The sequence below is a fragment of the Pogona vitticeps genome, chromosome 4 (assembly GCF_051106095.1).
Source record: "Pogona vitticeps strain Pit_001003342236 chromosome 4, PviZW2.1, whole genome shotgun sequence".
NCBI classification, from domain to species: domain Eukaryota; kingdom Metazoa; phylum Chordata; class Lepidosauria; order Squamata; family Agamidae; genus Pogona; species Pogona vitticeps.
In genome coordinates this window covers 201,456,774-201,480,746 of record NC_135786.1, presented here as the reverse complement: position 1 = coordinate 201,480,746, position 23,973 = coordinate 201,456,774, and the positions used below count along the sequence as shown (strand labels likewise).

The window sequence follows — 23,973 nt, the reverse complement described above, 5'->3', positions numbered from 1 at the left end:
ATCAGGCAACTTATAATTCTTACAGACAGGACCACAAAACTAAAATCTTGGACTTTTTACAAAAAGAACTTCACAGCTGACATGTTAATCTTTGCCAAATTCTTCAAGAGTTGGCCTATGCCTGTTTAAAAAATACCTGTTTTTAATACAATCTCTCTGGTGAGGGAGAAAAGGGGTATTAAAAATATCAAGCACCAGAAATTGCACAGGCAGGAGTGTGTCTTAAAAGCACCTTACATGTTCAAGAACCAAGAGCTATCTGGCAGAAAACATTCTAGATTGTGTTGTTCAAGTGTTGCACATTACTTTAGTATGGAAAAAGAAATTAAAATACAGGTTCAAAACTGAAATTCGGATAGATCCATGACTGGACAGGATCCCTTTCTTCCACTTAACTCTGTCCTAACACAAATTAAAGTGCAACCATACTTCCTTTATGTGATTCTGGTGTATAGCCCAACCTCATGGATGGTCAAGGAGAATCCTCAGTCTAAGGTACAGCTCAATGTTTGATATATGCACAGAAAAAAACACTTAAAAGTATGCTGGATTGCATCAATCCATCCTGTAATAAATTTGTGGTATGCAAAAAGAAGCATAAAAACCACAATCTAGCTTGCTGATAGGAACAACTACTATTTTCATTTTTAGCTCTCTAAATGTTATTATTTAAGCTTCCATTCATAAAGATGACTAAAGATAAAAAGATAACTTCAGCAAAATTCAATGAGACTAGTAACACATTTTCAGCAAACCAAATAGAACCAAACATCTAATGCAGATAGAAAGCATAAGACTTTCTGCAAACAAATAATTCTAACAAAACAAAAAGTGTGTGTGTTATCAATTTAATCTTGAAAACAACTGAACGGTACAATGAACAGGCAGATCCTCAGAAGAAAGCTGCCAGCATATACAAGCCATAAATATCATGAATTGCCTCTGATTTATCTGATAATGTTTTAATTAATCAACTAAGGTAATATCCATGGAACATTAATTCAAAACTGAAATAGGGATGAACAATTTATCAGTATATATAGGATAATAATTTTTTTTTAAAAAAATTTATTTTAAAAAACTTACTTCAGACAAACTGCTTCTTTGAGTGACATTTCCTAGAGTGTCTCCGCTTGTTTCAAGGAATCCTGTGGGAGTGGTGACAGTCCTCCTAAGTTGGTTCTTTGATATCAAAGACCGGCTTCTCGGCATTCTAATAATTGCTTCCTTGTTTCCTTGGTTGCTAAGGGAAAGAGGCCTTTGTAACAAAGTATTTGGGGTTCCAGACCTGTTTGCTGGAGTTGGTATCACAGAAGATCGGTTGATCTGTCTATTAGGAGACTGAGGCCTACTGTTTATGACACTGGAGACCTGCAGTCTACTGTTACTGGATAATGGTGGTGATTTGTTTCTTTGAAGCTGCAGCTGAATATCTTTCCCAGTCAGAATTGGCACTTGAGGTCCTGAATCCTGGCTTGGTGTAACCTTAAAATTTCCTTGGTGATCTAGCGAAACTAAATTAGTTGGTGGACTACTAATATTCCTTGATAGTCTTCCTTCTTCCCACAGCGCTAGGTCCTTTTCAATGTCTGCACACAGACACAAAAATAAAGCAATATAAGGGGAGTGGGTGTACGGACATAGATCTCTCTGCATTGATATATATTTCATTTCAACTCAAGATGATGAGTTTTTCTACTTGTACCCACTGGTCTCTGGGTCAACATTCAGTTGGAACCATTTCTCACAAATACAGTTGATGTAGAGAGCTCTCTGTAAAGCAAACATATTGTATTTTGATCTCCATCTGAATAAGAGGGAATGAGACAATACCACAATGTAACATATGCTTGTCTCAACCTCTCTTTCTGAACATTATCAGCTGCAAATATCAACACATCCTACAGCAGTCATAAAATCACCATCCTGAAAATCAATACGCATCAGCACACTAGTGAGGGAACAAACATACTGAGGATGAATAAATGATGAAAGTATGGGAAATATTTTATGCAGATATTTTATCTACCCATTCAAGTTAGAGTAAGCTATTAAAAAGGCTTTTGACTTTGAATCCTGTTTTCAGGTCTTTGGACAGTTTGAGTTAAGCTGGAGAGTTAGGGACCCACTATGCAATAAGTTGCAGACAGTGCAAGAAATCCTTGAATAGAAAGTTCTTAGACACTGACTGCATTACGGATATTATTAACTTGACAACAACTGAAATTTTTCATTTAGGCTCTGCTTTTGAAGCAAGCAATTTGGTACTGTTGAATTATATATATTTAGCAAGGTCTCAAAGGACATGTCTCTGAGCAACCCAATAGATTGTTATTGGAAAATGGTAATCACAGTACATTGATTTAATAGCCATCTTTAATTTAATAAAACTCAGGAATAAATATTTCTTACTGGTGCTTTAATCTTAAAATAATCAAATTGGAAGAATGACCTGATCAAATTAGTTATTTTCAATTTAAAAATTTCAATGGTCTTGTTGCATTAAGGTTTTTTTAAGTAATACACATCACTTTGAAATCTGTAGAATACTTGTTTAGTTTAAATACTTTTGGTTACCAGATGATGATATGGATGCCATAACTAAAACCAAATGCAGAAAGAATTCTCTTACAATTAACTTAAACCACGGGTTTTTGGTTTTTGTTTTTTTGCAAATTATCTGGTTCGTTGACTTATCTACAGTGAATAAGGTGAAAGTACTTTGAAAACTGATATGTAATATTTATGTCTCAATGAGGGTTTAGTAAACATAATTTTGGCAAAAGTTCAATTATCTACAAAAACATATTGGTTCTGCTAACATGCAAAGCATTTAAATCAGTTCTTCACAGCTGATTTAAAGATTTTATTCCATAAAAATTCTTCATATTTATTTAGCATGGAATTTATCTGCTGGTTTTCAGTACCCAGTTGGCTGAAACAGAAAGAGCATACCTCAAAAAGAAGAATACCATGAAATATGTATCCAATATCATATTTCATTATTTTAAGAAAATTACTGTCAGTTATATGTGACTGGAACTAAACTTGTATGATATCTAAATACTTGCTGGATACTTGAAAACAAAGCCTCATAACTCATGACTTGGAAGCAGTGCAGGGGGGGGGACTGAAAACTGAGGGCTAAATCCAGGTGCTAGTCCCAACCATAACTAGAGCCACAGAGTTAACTATTAAGTGTCCACTGATTCAATGTGATTACTCAAGTTGGGACTAACAATTTAGCCATTGTTATCAAGTTCTGCCATGCAAGAATCTGCTGCAAAAATGAGGTTTCCATTGTTTTCCAGAAATATACTCTGTTGCCAGGGCATATCTAATCATGAAGATCTTCTGGGTATAAGAGAGAAGTGGGGCAAAATAGCAGTGGGAGGTAAGATAGAAAAAATGAAGAAATAAACCACTAATGGAATGACACTGAAACATTTTCATAGTGCAAACACTGGAGATCAGTAGAACAACAAAGCCGAGTAGGATAAGAATGTCAAGAGCAGAACAGCAAGACATCTTTGCCAACTTTTTATTAAGGCAAACTGCACATGGAAGGTGCAAGCACTTTCCCCCTTTGCTTGCTGTCCAAATCTTGAGTGGGCATATTGTTAACTGCAGAACTGGCAAATGTCTGGAAGTATGATGGTTGTCCTGCAAAATAAGTAGAATTGTTTGTGTGATAGCCCTGACACAATTGCCTAAGGCAACTGAATGCTGCCTATACACTCCAAATGTGCATCTATGTATGAGGAAGCTGAATGAACTCAACCCTAGCTCAGCAGCTTCCTCTTCAGTAGATTCAAGTTTTTGAAAATCTGTGTGCCTTTCTTCTGCAGAAAAGCAAAAGAATGTATGAATGTATGTCTCTGTGAGCAGCTGTATCGCTGAAAATAATAAATCCATTTCAGGATACGTCATAGGTGACTATGTGAAATAGCTTGATCCAATCTACAGTATTTATGCAGCATGTAAAACTGAATGAGTACAGAGCAAATTAGCAAATTTCAGTGCTATTCACGAAGGCTTTCACGGCCGGGATCTAATGGTTATTGTGGGCTTTTCGAGCTCTTTGGCCTTGTTCTGAAAGTTGTTCTTCCTAACGTTTCGCCAGTCTCTGTGGCCGGCATCTTCAGAGCACAGAATGCTGTCCTATGAAGATGCCGGCCACAGAGACTGGCAAAACATTAGGAAGAACAACCTTCAGAACATGGCCTAAGAGCCCGAAAAGCCCACAACAACCATTAGATCCTGGCCATGAAAGCCTTCACATGTACTTCAAACAGATTATTCAAGTGAACACTAATTTTGGTTTGAATGGCTAGGTTGTCTGTTTGAAGCTTTCTTACTGTCTGTCTGCCTTTAAATGAGACAGGAATAGCTGCATCACTTCTCCTAAGCTCCTAATAATCAGGTCTCAACAACAGTGTGGAAAGCTGTTTGCATAGTTTATTTATTTATTTATTTATTTATTTATTTATTGCATTTATATGCCGCCCATCTAGACATAGTCTACTCTGGGTGGCTTAGTTAATGTCACAATTCAAATATCAGCAGTGCAATCAAGGAAGAAAATGCACTCTTTCCATGCACAGCTCCCATACTTACTGGTCATAAAACGTGTAGCAAGACAAATCTAAGAAGGATTTTTAAAAGGCCTTCTAACTACTGAAAGCTCAACAGAGACATGCCAGGAATCCTAGTAATAACACAAGGTATGGGTTTATTTGCTAGGTCATACTGGAACATCTTCTCCATTTGTACCCTGGTACACTCACAAACAGGACATGACTGTGATATCCAATCCCAAGCAACCGATAACAAGGAAAATAATTGTTATCAGATAAGAAGCACAAGAGAAGGATGCAACACTGGACATCTGCTAGTGGAAAAAAAGAATCAGGTGAGGCTCAACCCCACACCATCTGCTCTCAAAATTGCCCCTGTAAGCCTGAGAAAACCCCAAGAATTGTTTTGTGGGCAACTTGGAGAGCTGCAGGAAAGTGAAAGGGGCACTTACAAGCAGAACACTGGACTCTGCTCCCAGTGCTAACTATCTTGTTAATAGTTCATGGAGTCTGTCACCTAAAAGTAACATGTTTAGGAGTTTTATACTGTGGCCAAGGAATTTGGATCAATTATAAAACTCTTATAAAACTTGGCATCTTTCAAACAAAATGAAGAAATAAGCAATCATATCCTACGGTGATGGGGTAAGACTGACATTAATCACAGAGAAACCAGTTTTCCTGCAACTTCTACAGTCGTTTTGAGAAGCCTGTGAATTTTTGAAAAGTGATAATGTTGCTTAAGTGATTTCTGAAAGACCAAGCACCTAAATAACTGGGGTTTTTTTAGATAGTGGAGATAAAGTGAAATTGCTTCAGAGACTAATATTTCCTTCAGATTCTGGGTTGTCTGGAGTCACTTGGGGAGATTTATGCAGCACTGCCTAACAGTAATACCAATCATTTGTTGACACTGGAATGTTACTGAGCTATGGAAATGAATGTGAAAGGAAGCTGCTGAGATATATTTTGATTACCATACACTGTCCAGCTTCAATGCCTTAAAAATGAATATTTCTATCAATTTAACCAAGAACCACTGAACAGTTTTTAAAAACCCTCTTAACTCCTTCTTGACCCATTCATTCTTCTGAGTATCTTACCTTTTATATTTATCAGAAACCTATTTTCTGCCTCTGTTCTACAAACAAATTCTATTAGTTTTATGCCATAATACTTACCAGCCAGGTGTTTTTCCATGGTTTGCAGTTCTTTTACAGCCAATGAATCTTTTAATATGATCTGGCTTGGGGAGTCTTCATTTCTGGAACCCATAACGTCTAGATCCCAATCTGTTTGATTCTAGCATGATAAAAAAAAAAGGAGGAGACTACTAAAATGCTGTGCTTTTACCTTTGCTCAAAGAAGGCAGACACTCAAAATGTCAAATGGTGCATTATTTTAATTAAGTAATTAAGACTTTTCTGTCACTCAGAACATAGGCTCATGAATGTGTGTCTTTGTTTACAGCATATTGAGTGAAAATGAATGATTTATACCTTGTGTAATCCTACTGACTTTACTAAGAGTGCATTTAGTTGAAGTCCACATTAGGTTTGCCTCAATATCTATGTAATTCACCACCACTGGGGACAAAATGGCATTTCTACTCATGTTGTATCGGGGGGGGGGGAGTCAGATGGAACTAGTAATCATACTCTTACCTTATTTTAGAAGGGCTGTTGGGAAGGAAAACACTTGCTTTGTCATTTGACTATTGAACAATTCAGTGTTCAAGTATAATTAAACTTGTTGGAACCTGGTCAACTGAATTTTAAAATATGTTTTTAAAAACAAAAAATGATAAAGTAAACCTGACAGGTTCTTTACATGTTCAATGGAATAACAAATAACCATATGGACTAATGTAAAAGATTATTCACAAAAAATGAGCCTGAAGAGTGTAGATTATGAAGAGAAGAAGAGGAGGAGGAGACAGAGCCAAGCAGCAGTAGTTTATAATATAAGAGGCTTCTCTGTTATGGTTCAAAAATAATTTTATGATTGACTTTAAAACCTTCAAATAATAAAAATCGCATTCACATTCATAAGCAAAGCTTATGAACTGAATCAGACCCTCTCTGGAGTGAATGTATACAACAGAAGTCTGTACAACATCTTGAGAGTTTTCAAACAGTAACTACAATTTAGACTACAAGACTGTTAATATATGTTGGGTTTTTTTTTAAAGATTACAACAGTTGAATACAATATTATTTAATTATATGCTTCTACAAACCATTTTTTAAAAAAAGATTTTTGTTTTGTCATAAACACATATGCTGTTATGTTTATGAAGAAATATCTAAACAGTGAAGCTCCATACTTAGTAGAAGGAAAGCTGGCTACATTTAAAAATAACATCAATCACTATTATAAATGTTGCTAAAAGCTGCTATCTGGCATATTTCCTTACTAATGCAAAATCTGGAATAACAAATTCCAAGCTGACTTTGCAAAATGTTATGTAGCATAACAGAGCAGAATCTATCTGGCTTTGAAGGCTCTCTGTTTGCTCCCACATCTAGCATTCTACTCCAATTTATTAAATTATGTAAAATAGGTGAGGAAATGGTTCGATCTGTAGCTAGGCTGTCAGATTCGAAAAGACACATTGCCATAATGATTTCAGGACTCACTGATACCCACTGATGGAAAGCTTAACTGCTGTAAATGAGTGGGTGGGGGGGAATGCTGCATATTCATGACGTCCACCTCTCTGAAGAGCCCAGCCACATGTTTAGAAATTGTGCTACCTCAACTGCCCAGCTAATTTATTTTGCATAGAAGAAGAGGAAAACTATTTCAGTTTGCCGGACTGAGCCTGTGGATCCAAAACCAAGGGGGCACAAAGTACTTCCTTTTCTCTGCCAGCTTGCTGGGGGAAACATGTGGTTCAACTTGGTAAGTCAATTACCATCATGAGAAACAAACAAACAAAAAAGAAATAACTGGTGAGCAACTGACACTGAGAAAGCTACTTTATTAACTATGGCCTGTTACTTCTCAAGCCCAATATGCTTCTTAATTATCCTGTTTCAAATAACCAAGCTGTGAATGTCCAAGCACAAGGTAAAATTAGTGTATAACACTTGCAGTAACAGCAAGAATTCCAGTTCCTGCAAACACTGGCACTTGTAAAACCAAGATCTGCTCATATAGAGTTGGACTTCAGTTTGGCACCCATGCCATTTACAAGATGCTGCACTGAACAAACCAGGACTGTCTGTGATCAGAATAGGCAACGGAATGTGTCTGGCAATTTGGGGGGGGGGGGAGGTGATGTCAGAAGGCAGAGAAAAGAGATGGGAAAGAAGAATGACAGACACTATAGCCAAGTGATGTCACAGCTTATGACTGAATCAAGCAGCTAGAGATTTCAGGTCCCTGTCAGAAGAATCCTCTGGCAAGGATAAACCTGACACTCCAGAACCCACCAGGGTGAAGGAAGTGCCTAGCCCTGTAAACTCTGGACCCTTGGGAGCCAGTAGTCCAAACTTGCGAGCTGAGTCCAAAGAGGAAATGGGACCCCTACCGAGTCAATGGGAACAAAGAAGCCTGACAGCTTGAAGCCCCCAAGTGAAATGCCTGGCTACAAGGAAGGATTCTCTGAAAGAAAGAGTCTCTTTTGGAATAGGGGATCTCCTTGGAAGGAGGTTCTTTTCCTCAGAGAGACACACAATCCAGTCCTGGACACAGTATAACCCCTTACTGCCCAAACACCTACCGTTGAATGCTGGATGTGGGCTTGGGCAGCTCAGCTATAAAAAGTCTTTAGTTTGGATTGCAAGCTACTGGAGACAACACATATATTGGTTCCTCTACTCACTTTCCATGTGCCTGGACCTCTGTTTGTGATTCCTAGCCTATGTTTGTCTACTGGACCCTACTTTGTCTACTGGCTTTGGAGAGGACATTACAGATAGCAGGAAGAAACAGAGGTAAACATGACAACATCTTTGCTTTCCATACTTTCTGTGTAGTGACTAGTGTGAAAAATATACAGCAATCTGCATTAAAGTTGCTGTTGATGCGCCTTTGTGCATTTCACCAGGAACACTGCAAGCAGACGGATGACTCATGCATGAATCATTTGCTTACTGTACTCTGTGATCTGCAAAGCTCTCAGGTGCTTGAGACCGTTGGAAAAAAAATGCAAAGATATGTAGAGACTTGAGGACTCTGTGGGAGGCACTGAGCTCGGTGTGTGCATGACGTGGTGGTGATGCTGAGTTTCAGCTTCTAAGCTTAGCTACTCATAGCAGCAGAAACTTTTCATCCCTTCACGTTTCTGATGCACTAAAAATATGGATGGTAAAAAATAAAAGTCTTCTTTAGTTTTCCTTCCTGATATTGTAATTGTTTCCCTTTATAGATGAATCTAGAGCAGGTAGATTGCACAGAACACGGGCATGAGATAATAGGTGTCTGACCACCCAAAATCTGACTCCACAGTGACATCTCGTGGCAAGACAAACAACTAGTGCTGGTATTACTGTTGAAGCTTTCCTTGTAGCCAGAGAATCAACAATAAGAATGTGAATTAAGCCAGTAACACTTAGGGATATTAGTTAGATTTCCTTCCTCTGAAACAGATCGCCACTTTTGCAAAGGTTAAGTTCCAAAAATATCAATGCGCAAAAAATTACACATCTTAAGATGCTGCTTGATGGAAGATTTTAACAGAACGATTCCATACCTTAATGATACATGTTAGCACCTACATGTGCTACTGACTAGGGATGTTTGTATATTTATTACAGTATATGCAGCAAACACTTCAGATTTTGTTACATAAATGAAGTATATATGGGATGAATGGGGGGGAATCAACAGGAGTATCACAGGGAAAGTCTATTGATTAATATGAATGAGATTCACAAAAATAATTATTTAAATAATCATGGGGAAAGAGGTAAGATAGTGTGTACATGGGCTTAATAACAACAATAACAAGAATAAGAATAAGAATAAGTTTATAATTTTTATTATTACTTTTATTTATATGTTGCATTTCTCCCAACAAGGGACTTAAAGTGCTTGCTTTTACATTTCTACCTTTCTACAATTCATCCATTATTCTGCTTGAGGAGATAAAGAAGGGGAGGGAGGGACAAAAATGGTGGAACATGTTTTCATGACTTAACTTCTGTCTCATTTTGAACCCATGTCCTGAATTTTGTAATGCTTCTACTTGAGTTTCATGCATTGACCCTAATTATTTATACCAGTCCCTCCCAAAAAAGGAAGATGACCAGAGACATTCCAGCTTCTTGAAATGTCCACCCGTCTGTTATTACTAAGATCACAGAGATGAATATCCAATGAACAGAACTGTTGGGTCTTTAGTTCATACAGCTATTTGTGATTATTTCAGCCTCCCTTAATCCTGTAAGCTTACAAAGCAAAGAGCAGCACTGAATCTAATCACATGGGTATTTTCATTAGGTACATGACCTGGATGGATGGATAGACAGCTAGATAAATTCAATATATGAATGAATGGCATTTGTTAGTGAAAGTGGTTTTCGTTTGTTTAGGTTTTTTTTTACCTTTTTCAGACAAAGAAGATTATTAAAACATTATTGTCAGTGTTACTTTTGGAACTGGATTTGGACCAGTTTTATCTAACTTTGAACAAGGCCCCAGCTATCACAGCAGCGGAAAACTGTTAAAGCAATATATTTAATATACATCTGCCAACAGTGAGTTCAGCCATATGTCACTGTTCAAACTTTTTTTCTTCATGTCTTTATTGTTTTTTCACTTACACTGTATTTATTTATTTATTTTTGCTCAGATTACTAGAGACAAGTTCATCCAGATATGAACATTTGCAAAAAGAAAAGTCCCAAATTCAATCCATACTTTAACTTGTTTCTTACATATTTGAAGGATGGGGGTGACATGTACCTTAAGAGTTTAAAATATTAAAAAGCAAAATCTGGAACCTATTGTGTCTATAGTAAGCAGTCCAATTCAGTCAGGAACATTTGTTTCTCTTTCATTTAGAAAACAAGAACAAACCAGTCATTTAATAAAAGAATCTACTGATACAATTTCAGAGGTTAAAACATGCAGAACAAATCATAGAATTATATAATAATGGAGTTGGAAGGGGTCAACAAGGCCAATGAGTCCAACTTACTGCTCAGTGCAGGGATCCAAATCAAAGTACATCTGATGGATGCTCATCTAACCTTCTTTTAAATGCCTCTAGCACTGGAGCACCCACCACCTCTAGGAAATCTGTTTCATGATTGTACTGTTCTAAAAATTAGGACATTTTTGCTGATATTCAACTGAAAATCTGGTTTCCTGTAAAATTTGAGTCCAGTATCACATGTCCTGTACTCTGGAATGACAGAACAGATCCTCCTCCTCCTCTGCATGACAATAAACTATTTGAAAAGTACTATCATACCTCCTCTCAGACATGCCCAGTTCTTTCAGTCTTTCCTCATAACGCTTAGTTTCCAGTTCCCTGATAATCCTTGTTGACTTCTTCTGAACTTGTTACAGTTTGTCAGCATCCATGGCTACCCAGTTGAGATGGGCAACAGCCACCAGTTTGGCAATTGGTACTGGTTCATTTACCAGCCAAACAAGTGTTTGGCAATTCCCAGCCCTGCCTCCTCTGCTGAGCGCCCACTCAGAGGCAGCACACCAGCTTTTTTGCCCTGCCTCCTCCAGCTGCTGCCTGAATGGGTGCCTGCCAGAGGAGGTGACGCTGGGAAGTGCTGAAACCTGTTCAGCCAATAAACAAACCAGTGGTTCATGCCTATCTCTCTAGTTACCAGTCATGCTGGTTGTGTATTACCTCCAGTGTCAGAGACAATATGATTCTGGAGGTGACATTAACAACAATATCAGTGGCTGAGGATCACAGGCAAGAATTGTTTTCATATCTTTTTGTAGGTGTCACAGGCAATTGTTGTTTGAACACTATGTGAACAGAAAGTTAAACTGGACAGACCTTTAATCTTGCCTTATACTGATTTTTTACTTGGTTTTCCATAACTAGAGTTTGCTCATTCAGTACACCTGGAGTAGAAAAGTGGCTTCCAGACCAGGACAGGTCAACTTGTTATTGCTACTGGATCACTAGAGCTAGACACTTTTGAAAACAGTACAAATCCTCTACTGTTTGCTTGATAGATGACTTGTTCTGTCTAGCATTGATGGACACAGAGTAGTAACTGCCACAATAGAATCTGCTGAGATAACAAAGGAGTCAGTCCTTGTATCTGCATTCCAAAAACCAGCATGAGAAGAAAGCACTTTGAGGAGACAGATCATGACTTTTTGGGGGCAAAGGCACTCTGTATTCAGATATATGCACAGATGTCTGCTTCTGCATAATCACTAGAGGGTTTTTTTCTTCACTAGGTTTCTGCAGCACTGTATCTCTGTTCTTCCATTTATGAGAAAAAGAATAAGTTTTGCACAGGAATAATGAGAACAACATTATCTTAAGAAACACATTTCATTGTGGATTTACAAATGTTGTGCCACTACACCTCTGATTTCCAATTTCCAAGTTGACTGCAACAAGTGGCTTGCAATGAATGATTCATGCATGTCGGACTGAAGATTTGAAAAACAGGTAAAAACAACAAAACAACCCTGAAATGAAAAACATCTCAGAGAACTTGATGGCAAACTGCTGCCCTTGAAGTTTACCGTTTACTAGTTCTTGAGAAAATTACATATAATTAAAGCAGTGACTGAAATGTTTCATTTTATATATCCTTTTTTAAAGTATTGCTTTCACAGAATAACCGCATAAAAGGAAAAAAATATTAATGGATCTCTAGTAAATGACTGAATAATTCACACCTAAATTAAGTTAATATTGAGATATTCATCACAGGGATGGTGAACTATTTCCCATGATCCAGTAAATCTGTCTCTCTCATTAAAAGTAGGTTGTAGGAGGGCGGATTACTATCTAAGCAACTAATGAAAAATTCTGTACACAGGGTCCTTCCTGTCATTCATTTGTAGAGTTCACCAACTGTTCAGTATTGTCACTCCATGATCAGTTCATGCATATGATATGAGCTAGTCAATTTTTTAAAAATGTAATCTAAAAATAATAATAATCCTCCTCAGAGCTTTTGTGTAATACTGGCAGCTATTTTTAATCCCTATGTCTAACATGAGGGGCAGTCCTACTTGAAATGCTGTATAATTGAAATTACAAGCTTTCTGCTCTGTATGGCAGGCAACATGCCAGTACATTTTTTTACATCAAAGGCATACTGAGCTAGTCCTACTCAAACCACGATTCAGACTAACTCAGACTGTACAATATCTGCATGTAATAAAATACAACCAAGAAGCATTACATGTTTTTACCTATTATACTGTAAGTTTGGGGTAAAAAATCTTATGCTTTCAGAAGTCTATATTTTGCCAAAAAGCTCATAGGTTCAAGTGCAGTGTTAATTATCATCAAGGAGTTAAATTTTCAGTGGTAATCACCATAAAGATTGATTGTTGTATAAATAATAATAGTGATAATAATCCTCTAACAGCAGAGCTAGAAGAGACCCCATCAAGTCCAGCTTTTGTCAAGGAGATATCATGGGGAATCGAACTCCCAACCAAATACAGTGGTGCCTTGCTTTATGATTGCCCCGCATTATGATGAAACCACTTAACAATGATCTTTTTGCGATCGCAATTGCGATCGCAAAACAATGGTCTGAATGGGGGAATTTCGCTTTGTGATGATCAGTTCCCTGCTTCGGGAACCAATTCTTCATAAAACGATGATTTTTAAACAACTGATCGGCGGTTTCAAAATGGCTGCTGGGTAACTAAAACGGCTCCCTGCTGTGTTTAGGGACAGATTCCACGCTATACAGGCAGTGAAAATGGCCGCCGTATGGAGGATCTTCTCTGGACAGTGAGTTTTTACCCCATTGGAACGCATTGAACAGGTCTCAATGCGTTTCAATGGGGTTTTTGTTTTCGTTTTACGATGTTTTCACTTAACTGTGATTTTCCTGGAATGGATTATCGTCGTTAAGCGAGGCACCACTGAATCACTGAGCTACTGAGAAGTTCACAAAGCAGTTCATAATGAAGTTAGAAACAACAATACATAAATTTAGCTTATTGAGTGGAATATTCTATCTCTTCCTTCAAATTCTAATCTAAACCCATTTATTTCTGTGACACCCATGGCTTACACATTTAGTTCCCATCTTCATCTGGAGCTAAACTATGTTCTATTCCATTTGAGACTTCACAGACTTGAACTAATTTTCATCTTTTCAGTGGCTAAAGCTGAAGGAGATGTATAGGTTAAGACAATGCAAAATTTAAGAAGCAAAAAAAGTTGATGTAAGGAAATAACACATTTATTTTTTGTAGCTACTGGGAAGTGCATCATACATGATCTGGGATGACCCAGGATGACCACATAAATTCTGATCTCAAAGGTGTACAGGATCTCAGCAAAGCGGCCTGTCACCTCTTTTGGCCTGAAGTTGAGAACCTCTTGATGGCTACTTTTTGATTAAAGTGAAAGCAGTGGCAGCTCTTTCTGAATGTCTAGAACCTTATCAGTTTGGGCTGTGTACTGTTAAATTAAAAATATAAGCAAAGTAGATGGAAGCAGAGGCATTTGCTCTGCAAATAAAATGAAGAAGGTATGTTCAACAAGTTATGAATTCCTCAGTTTTAATTAGTCCCATCCTAAGTAGTATGCCCCAGATTCAAATTTTGCACTATACTGCCTCCAAAAACCACAACACCCTAGACTAAACTAGGACATTCAGAGAGAGCCCTTGAGTTTCTATGTGTTGTTAATAATGTGGAGATTTGTCATTACACACTATCTCACTAATAGTTAATAAGCTAACCAAAATAGATTATTTCAGTTAGCACAACACACAACTTCACAAAATCTAAATGGCATGTGTTATAACACAGAATACTAAGAAAATACAAGGTACGAACCAGCCAGGTCAGCATTGTTAAGAGTGATATCAATTGCACAATTAAAATGCCTAACTTTCCTCTATCTAATAAGAGTTAAAAGGTTTTAATTCTGTTCCTATGATATATGTGTACATGCACGCAAGAGAGAATATGTGTATATATATATAACTCAGTTAAAAATTCGAGAACAAGCAAGACTGACAGTAAATTGTTATCTGTAAAGAAAATTTATGCATATCAAATAAAATTGTTATGGGCCATCAAGTCAGAACTGATTTATAATAACCTTAATGGGGGGTTTCAAGGTAAGTGAGGTATTTAAGGAGTGTTTTTCCCAGTTCCACTCTCCCAGTGAGTTTCCATGGCAGAGCCAGAGTACTTAACCCAGATCTCCTGAACCCTAGTCTATTACTTCATCCCCTACACCACACTGGGTACCTCTATACTCAATAATATTTCAATTCAATACAAAATTTAGAATCCCATTCATAATGTGTTCAATATGGGATTAAAATTTTAACCCAGTGCCCGGAGGTGGAGGGATATATGATATACAGACTTCTAATACACTCTTCATATACATGCCCAAAGTAGTGCTTAGAGCCAGTTCATGAGGAATTATTTTTTTCTTTCTTTTGCCCAGCTATCTTCCACAGCACTTAAAGTAGCACACATAATGTTTCCTTTAGGAATGCAGAAAGCTGCTTCATTTTGAAGAAGCCTTTGGCCCATCTAGCTTAGTACATGCAACTCTCATTGCAGCAGCTCTCCAGGGTTTCAGGCACCATTATTTCCTGGAGATCCCTTCTATTTCCTGGAGATCACCCACCCAACTAGTAGTCAGGTCTGATTATGCTTAGCTTCCAAATCAGATAAGACTGTGCACATATTCAGATATGCTGGTGATTTTCTTACTTGTTCTGTTGCTTGGGGTATATTCTCCAGGTCATCACTGCTCTCCATGGAGATTTCTGCTCCAGGTGCTGATATTATTCAAGATAGACAAACAAGTAATATGTTAATCCATTCAGTAAAGAATAATTAGCAACATTGAACACCTCAAGCAGCCAAGAGGAAGAAATGAGAAGCATCTGATTCCAGTTATGGTCTCCATGAACTCAATGACCAGCTCATAGCTTGGATGCCTAGTAAACAAGTCAGGAGCTAAACTTCTTTCCATCCTGGCTTGTTTGAATTAATCATAGTTAAGCCAACCACAGTCCTGTCACATCTGGTTGTGATGTGAAACTCATTAAGCATAAGCTCACAATCTCATTGCAGCCATACCAAAGGTGGAGACAGTAGGAAAAGATGTGTGGGCCACAGGATCATTCACATAACATTAAACTAGGGGTGGAGAACCTTTGGATTTCCAAGTGGTAGTAGTCTTCAAAAAAATCTTGGAGGGCTATATACTCCTCCTTTCATTAAGTTATAGATTAGCATTATGTCCGACAAGGCAATTCATTTAGCTGTTAATGAGTGGACTTATAGTCCAGATAGGCGGGATATAAATTCAATAAATAATAATAATAATAATAATAATTAATAGTCATCAGTTTATGAATTGAAATGAGTATCCTGCTGTACCATTACCACTGAACAGCTTAAGACTCAGAGCTTGGAACATCAGGTCTGAAAATTAATTTGTTGGTGTTATGTTAGAAATAGGAAAGTAATAACTATGACTGCTTTGATATACCAACAGAAATCTACAAATGGTAGGCTCAAAGCACATAATCAAAAATTAATAATTATGTAAGTACTTTTAAAAGATAGAGCTGATATCTTAATTTATAAAAATCCAAACCTACTAGTTATATGTGGCATTTTAACAATACTTGCAGACTCTAACAAGCTACTTACATTACATCTTTTGTAAATCTCGATTTCAACTAACACTTCACATGGTAGTAATAATATACTAGAACCTCAAATCTGATGACTGGATACTCCTGTTTTACAACAGTTTACATTAAGAGTCATTTTCGGTGTTAGAATATGACAGGTTTCCCATTATCTGATCCAGAACCTGATCCTCATGAAATCCTTCCCTCCATTATTATTTGTTGTAATAATAATGTATTTGTTGTACATTCTGACTTTCTGAGCAGCTTAAAATAAATATAATGCCACAGGAGAGATAGTAACAGTGTTACAACATTGTGTTTGCTAACCAAGTTATACTATACTATCTAAAAAGCAAAGATAAGCACTTTAATTTTGCCAACCCTCAGCATTATATCAGTGTCTTCAAGAATTGGTTTACATTAGCGGTTTCCATGCTAAGTTTAATGCAGTAGGAACACAAATGAATATCCAGAGAGGCAACACAAACTTAATAAGGAAAAGGTCTGATGATCTGAGTTTCTTTCTGTATCCTGCTATGATCTGATAACTGAGTAAAGATATAATGAATATTCATATTTTTCCTAATTAATGAAAAAGGATATCCTGACACACCTAGGAACCTTGGTGAAAAAAACTGCCAATAGCTGTAAGCATTTTCACTCCTATATAAGAATGGAAAGATCAGTACCTTTATTTTCAGCAACAGCTCTAGCATATGTATGAAAAGTGTGTATTGTGTCCATAACCTTGTATTTTACATAAAAAACCTCACATTTTCATTTAAAAAGCCCTTACATTTTGTGTCAAATCCTTATATTTTGTGAAAAACACAACAATTTGATGCAAAATACTTTTTGCAGAAAATATAACACTTTTGCAAAAAATACACGGGCCAAAATCTTATTGCATAAATTACGCTGCATAAGAGTTGTGCCATCATCATTAGAGGGTGATTGCTGGTAATTAAATAGTTCCTTCTTCGATCAGGAATGATCACAATTTGGCCACAATAAGTCTTACTATGTACATGCCAGGCAAACTCCAGGATGAAAGCAGAACTTCATTACTGGCAATCTCCCCTTGCTGGTGGTGGCATATGAGCAACAGGATTTTGCCAATATTTTTAATTTAAAAATCATTTTTATTAATTTTTGACCAAAAAAAAAAAAAAGGCCAGAAAGGGGAAAACCTGGGGGGGGCACAAAAATTGAATCACATCCAGTAAGGGAAAATGTGAAATGTTTGGTCTTACCTGCGAGAAAGCAAAGATTTAAATCCCCATAGTAGAGATATGTATGTACAAAATAAGCCTATCTGCTGATCTTTAAAAGTTTCTTTAAAAAACTCAACAATATATTTCTTGGCAGTCCTAGAATGTGCCTAATCAATAGGTGGCTGTTTATTTATTAAGGTTTCTTCCATGTGACGTAGTACAGTTCTACCAAAAACATACCAATAGCTTCCGAAACTTCTTGGTCTAGTGTCTGCGAGGCAACAGATACATCCTCTGTTCTTTCTGTCAAATTATCTCCTTGAAGTCTAGATAAATTATAATACAAACAATATTTAATTTGCATAGAATGTTGAAGGGATTCATCATGCAAATTCAAATGACACAATGCTGATTTGTACAGTAGCAGCTCATGCAGATGGTTGGAGGGCTGCCAGTTTTCACCACTAAGAACCACTGTATGAGAACAGGACTAATGTCTTACTCATACTGCAAGATATTGGAAGCATGTGCTTGTTAGCCATTAGGTGTGCAATTGATCAACAACTTGTAGTACCCAGGCTGCTAGTCTCATGGCCTGAAATGGTTGCTATGCACCTGTATAGTATTGTAGCAACAGTCTCCATAAAAATGCCAAATCTTCCTCCAACTACTGTACTCCATATAATAACTGTATGGCAGTAACTAGTAGCGTTCCAGTGATATCATTAAGCCACCAATAAATATGTATTGTACCATAAATTTCTTTCAAAGTTTCACATAGACAAATTTTAAAAATTATTTCAGATACCTTCATTAAAACTGCAATTCTTAGCTGGAAGCAAGCTTACTTAAAATCAATTGGACTTATTGCTGAGAAGGCATGCATAAGATTGAACTGTGACATTCAATAGTTTTACTGTTTTCTGTGCAAAGAAAAGTGCAAGCCCAGACAAGATACACTGTGTGGGATACACTCCTGTGCATGATGGGATACACTCCTGTGCATGATACATTCGAAGCTCGAAAAGGGCATATTTGAAAGCTCTACTGATATTTTTTTTTTTTTGCAAAAAACCTTCCTTAGTTTGCATAGTTCATTCCCCTATCATGTGGAGTTTGCAGAGGAATCCTAATGTAGAGGCAGCAAATCACAACCACTCAATCTAAAATCCACCTAAAGTCTGAATATCTAGTCATGTTTATGCTCCCCTCAATGTGTATAACAGCAGCACACTTTTGAACAAGACTGTAATTTTGACATCTATACATTCTGATATGGAAGCCTGGACAAGCCTTCTGTTTATTTGGTAACCCCCAAAGTACAGGAAAGTGCAGAAAAGTCTGTACTTGTACACAAGAAACGAAGTCCTCTGGTGCCTTTGAGAGTAACAGGTTAATTTTAGCATAAGCTTTTATGGATCACAATTCACTTCTTTGGCTACAGCTTTGAATTACAACTTCCAAAATATCCCAGCCTACATGACCTTGTTGGCTGGGACAGTCTGACAGAATCTAAGAAGTAACTTCTCTAAAGTAAGCATGATTGGTCAAGAGAGACAGGAGTGGGCTTTTACTTCTATTTAAAAGCAACACTGGGTGACATGCTCTATCACTTCATGCATGACTCTACAATTTAGTGTTATTATAGGAGTATCCCATAGGTCACCGTACAGTAGAACTGAAGAACATTTTATTGGACTACAATTCTCAGCATTCCTGACCTTTGACTATACGTCAGAGATAGATAAAACGTAACATCCAGTCATATTTTCATAACTGTAAGTCCCTCAGCTCAGCTGTATAGAATAATGTAAACGAAAGGTGAGACAACCAATGTTTGCATGAATATAGAACAGATGGAAAATTCCTGCTCTCACTTAAAATACATGTGGTCACCAGAAAATAGGCCAAACCAATTCACACCAAAAGCAAACCCAATAGCAAGCTACAGTATATGCTCACCAGTTCACCCCTAAGACAGTGGCAGAAGAGAAAAAAGAGTGGTCACCTTCTGGAAATCACAGCAGTGGGGAGGCCTGCAGACATAGGAGTTATGCTAAAAGACTGCATAAACCCTTGGAAAAGGCCATAACCAAAATCTTTTACTTGATTAAAGTTAACAACGAGACCCTCTGATTTGCTAACATGTAGCCTTAAAATACAAGGGACGTGGTGGTGCTGCGGGTTAAACCACAGAAGCCTCTGTACTGCAAGGTCAGAAGACCAGCAGTCGTAAGATCGAATCCACGCAACGGAGTGAGCTCCCGTCACTTGTTCCAGCTCCTGCCAACCTAGCAGTTCAAAAGCATGTAAATGCGAGTAGATAAACAGGTACCACCTCGGTGGGAAGGTAATGGCATTCCGTGTCTAGTAACGCTAGCCACGTGACCACAGAAACTGTCTATGGACAAACGCTGGCTCTATAGCTTGGAGACAGGAATGAGCACTGCACCCTAGAGTTGGGCACGACTGAACTAAATGTCAAGGGGAACCGTTACCATTACCTTAGCCTTAAAATAGCAAAAATGCTGTATAAGGTAATTATTGTCATTGTGTTTTGTTTGTTTTTTGCCCATATCATCATATATTAGTTGGCAATATAAAATAGCTTTGGCAAGCTTTGATTTACTAGATATAATACTTAAAACTGCTACATTATTAGCTTCATACTTCAATCTTATACAAAACAGCAGAAGAGCACAGCATCAGATACTAGCATTCCAGCATTCATGCAAGGGATATCTCCTCTTGTTTCACTGTCAGGAGAGGTCTTAGATCTGCATTAAGCAGTAACTATCCATTAAAAAAGACAAAGCTTCTCACGGTGCTTGCATGAAAAGATATTTAGGTGCAAGAAAGCAAGGGGAAACATCAGAGCACCACATCATATTTTAAGAGCAACCATAATAGAAGCATCACCATAGCATCAGCACAAATTATGTTTGTTAGCAAGTACTTTGTTTCCATAAGTGAAAATACACACACAATATATGCTACACAAGTTATGTCACCAACATTTATGATATGCTATATAAACCTCTATGATCCATAAATCTCATTCTCAATATGAGTAAAACAGTACCATCTTAGTTTGGCTTGGACTCGAATCTGTATAAGGGCAGAAATAACTAAATGAAATAAATTTAATTGTTTAAAAACAGATGTAGCGATCACTCTGCCTTTGCTCAAGTATGAGGTTATCTGCATGCACCAATGGGAGCTGTTGGGAGGCAGAGCCAGAGAAACTGGAAGGGAGGGGTGAGGCAGATAAGAGCAGTGAGAGTTAGATAGTGAGAGAGTCTGAAGTCAGTTAGAGAGTCAGGAGTTAAGGGAGGCAGTTGAGAGTGTGGAACTTATAGAGAGTTAAGTGTGAAACAAGTTACTACAAAACTAATGAATACTAAAGTCTTTGAGGAACCTGTTTATGCGAACAGCATCTAATAAACCTAGTTTGTTTAACTTTACATGCAGTATGAACCTCCATCTTTCTAAATAAATATTGTTGACAGAGATCAATTGGTGGCAGCATAAAAGGGAACATGGCATGAGCCTCAGGCTAGTGAAATAATATGGGGACATGAGAGGGGCACGTCCTAACAGCTAACCTATTTCAGAGTCTGACACTCCCTCTCACAAGCTGAGATTTTTAAAAGTTGCACACCAACAATGCAAAACTTTCCTGGACTCTCATGATAAAACTGTCTCAAACAAATCAGCATGTACAAAACTGGCTCTTGTAAATGAAATTTCCCGCTTACTGGTGCTGTTTCATACACACATTTGCTGTCGAAAAAGGAACTTGTCTCGTACTCATTCTCATCCTGTTTCGTGGCAAGCTATGAATAATTCAGGTATCAAGATCCATGGGATAAGGATCTTTCCTAGAGCATCAATGATGAAATGACTGTCAGGTATCTGAGCTAAATTGTATCTTCCATATATTCTTAGGCTGGAATACTAAAGCTTAAGCCAAAAATTACCACAAGGTCACATCTCATTTTCTTCATCATTTTGTGTTATCCTTTTCTTCACTCTTTCTCTTCCTATTATACTGCCTTCTCCAACTACTTTTAGACTATCAAAGGAGCAGGCAAAGAACAAACTGAACTCATATGTGAAGCTTGCAATTGATCATGTTAGGACTGGGGCAACATGGCAGATCCCAGACACACCAGTTCCAAGAACAGCCACATCAATTTCTCAATGATTCCATATTTTCATTCTAAACGGTACCAGACACAGATCAGTCACCAACTTGAGTTCTAGTGATGGATACATGGGAGGGTGGGTGGGTTGGTTTGCATATATACGTAGATGGGGAGGGAGGCTTTTCTCAGTTCTTAACAAGGAACTCAGAAGAATCATCACCACAGAAAGAGGAAAAGATTCTTTTCGCTTTCATCAGCTTATCCCAATCCATTCGTACCATTTCCCCCCACATCTTAGCTACAGCAGCATGGAGTACAAAGAGAAGAGAATAATTGTACCATTCAATTCACAGTACATCCCGTATATGCTGTGAGAAACAATGGACAAAAATAGACTGGAAAAATGGAGCCGAGAAGACAGCATTGGGATTGGACAAAAGGTTGTGAACTTGATCTATTTCATAGACTCCATTTCTACCTTTGGGGCCAATCAATTTTTCTCTGAGGCACTGGAACCTGAAAAACTCAATTTGTTACAGAACCACATGAGGTTGCAATTGGGTGCAGACTCCTCATAGAGCAGCATGCAGGCAGCAGTCTGCTGGTTTCCTTTAATTGCATCTGGCTAGACAACAGGCTGCTGCAGTGCGCTGTCCGTGGTTCTGACCACCTGTAGCCTATCTTGAACTTTTTATGCATAAGAGACCCTTATTGACTCCAGTACACTCAAACACAAAACACATTTTGAAAACCTGGAAAATCTGATACACGTAACTGATACAAGGGATGTTTAGACATACAAATAAATAAATTCCTGATTTTGAAGGAATTCATTTCTACAAAAGTTTAGTAAATGTTAATAATAATTTTTCATTGTACATTGCAGCTTAAAATACACATTTCTCAGTAATTTAAAAGCTCCCTTGAAAAACCACTCATTTAAAAATCTCTTCTCCATGATTTAGAAACCACTGTTGTGACTAAAATCTGACAGCAATCTAGAAAATATTTTGACCTACATGTTAGCTAAATAGAGCTGATTCTTGACATTACAATATTAAATTAAATATAGGTCCAGATTTAGTACAAGAGTTCCGCTAAATGCTAAAAGGATTTCCTCTCCCTTTCTCTATTGATGATTATTATTCATCTAACAAAATTCAGTACATTACTCTAAAATACTACCTGGTACTATGTTATCAATCATAGAATAAAAACATAAAACTATATCGGTACCTGAAATCCTATTCATAGTGTAAGCAAAAGTATAAGCTTTCAATTTGTTCCTCCCTAGTAAACAAAAAGCCACTGACATGATTCTCAGAGGTGCATTGTGCTTGCTTGATGCGTGTGTGCATGCATGCACCGTAGAGTATCACCACAGTTAAAAATGTTTGCTTAAGAAAACAATGAACCATCCTGGATTTTTTTTAATGGTGTCCTACACAAACGAGAGCTACATCCTGAATTGAAACGATCCTAAATTATCTGCATCTAATATTCAAATTACACATTTAGTTTTAAAAAGCAGCTGACAGCTACAATATTCTCTACAGGGGACCCAGTCCCCATTTGGATGCTACTATACCTCCCTAATTCATGAGTTGGGGTGTCAGTCAATTTTGTGACCACATTAAGGACAAAAGAGTAACCCCTTGCACTCTTCTTATGCAGATTGCGCCCACCATGCTTATTTTAGAGAAAGGTAACAGCACGAGTCTTAATTTTCTAAGGTAGGAAAGTTAAGGAGAAGAAGGAAGCTGTATTCATTTCAGGGACATTTCTTCCCACACATTGCACTACACAGAATACAAATCAAACAAACACAGAGAAAATGGCTGTTGTTCACATACATATTATGCCCTTGACTGATCCACTAGCTATGCCCGTTCCTGCACAGGGATAACTTGGCCTCAGTAGTCCATGGCCTTCCTTGGTTAGACTGCTGCAATGCATTCTTTGTGGGGCTTCCTTGAAGACGACACAGATACTTCAACAAGTGCAGTATGCAGCAGCTATACTGCTAACAAGCATATCCTTCAGAACCTATGTGATATCGGCTCTGAAGGATATGCACTGGCTGCCAATATGCTTTTTGTCTGAATTCAAGGTGTAAATGATGACTTACAAAGCCTTAAACAGCTTGGGGCCTGCATATTTGAAGGAGCCCGTCTCCCTAAATAAATATGCCAGATCACTAAGATCTGCTGGGAAAGTTCTCTTCTGTATC

At 37.6% G+C, this 23,973-nt stretch overlaps 1 protein-coding gene across 13 annotated transcripts in view; it reads right to left on the bottom strand.

The window, feature by feature from the left end:
* The window catches only part of C4H8orf34 (chromosome 4 C8orf34 homolog), a 107,743-nt gene that overhangs the window by 25,265 nt on the left and 58,505 nt on the right, over positions 1-23,973 (bottom strand). For all 13 annotated transcript variants that reach the window (XR_012086918.2, XR_012086919.2, XR_013545437.1 and 10 more), the window contains 4 exons: positions 17,836-17,921; positions 15,447-15,514; positions 5,759-5,879; positions 1,087-1,589 (listed from right to left, as the gene is read on the bottom strand). Coding sequence is in view for 7 of the 13 variants with exons in the window: in XM_078393803.1 (XP_078249929.1) it covers positions 1,087-1,589; positions 5,759-5,879; positions 15,447-15,514; positions 17,836-17,921 (778 nt within the window). In the remaining 6 variants the exon portion in view is untranslated. The remainder of the gene's footprint in view (positions 1-1,086; positions 1,590-5,758; positions 5,880-15,446; positions 15,515-17,835; positions 17,922-23,973) is intronic.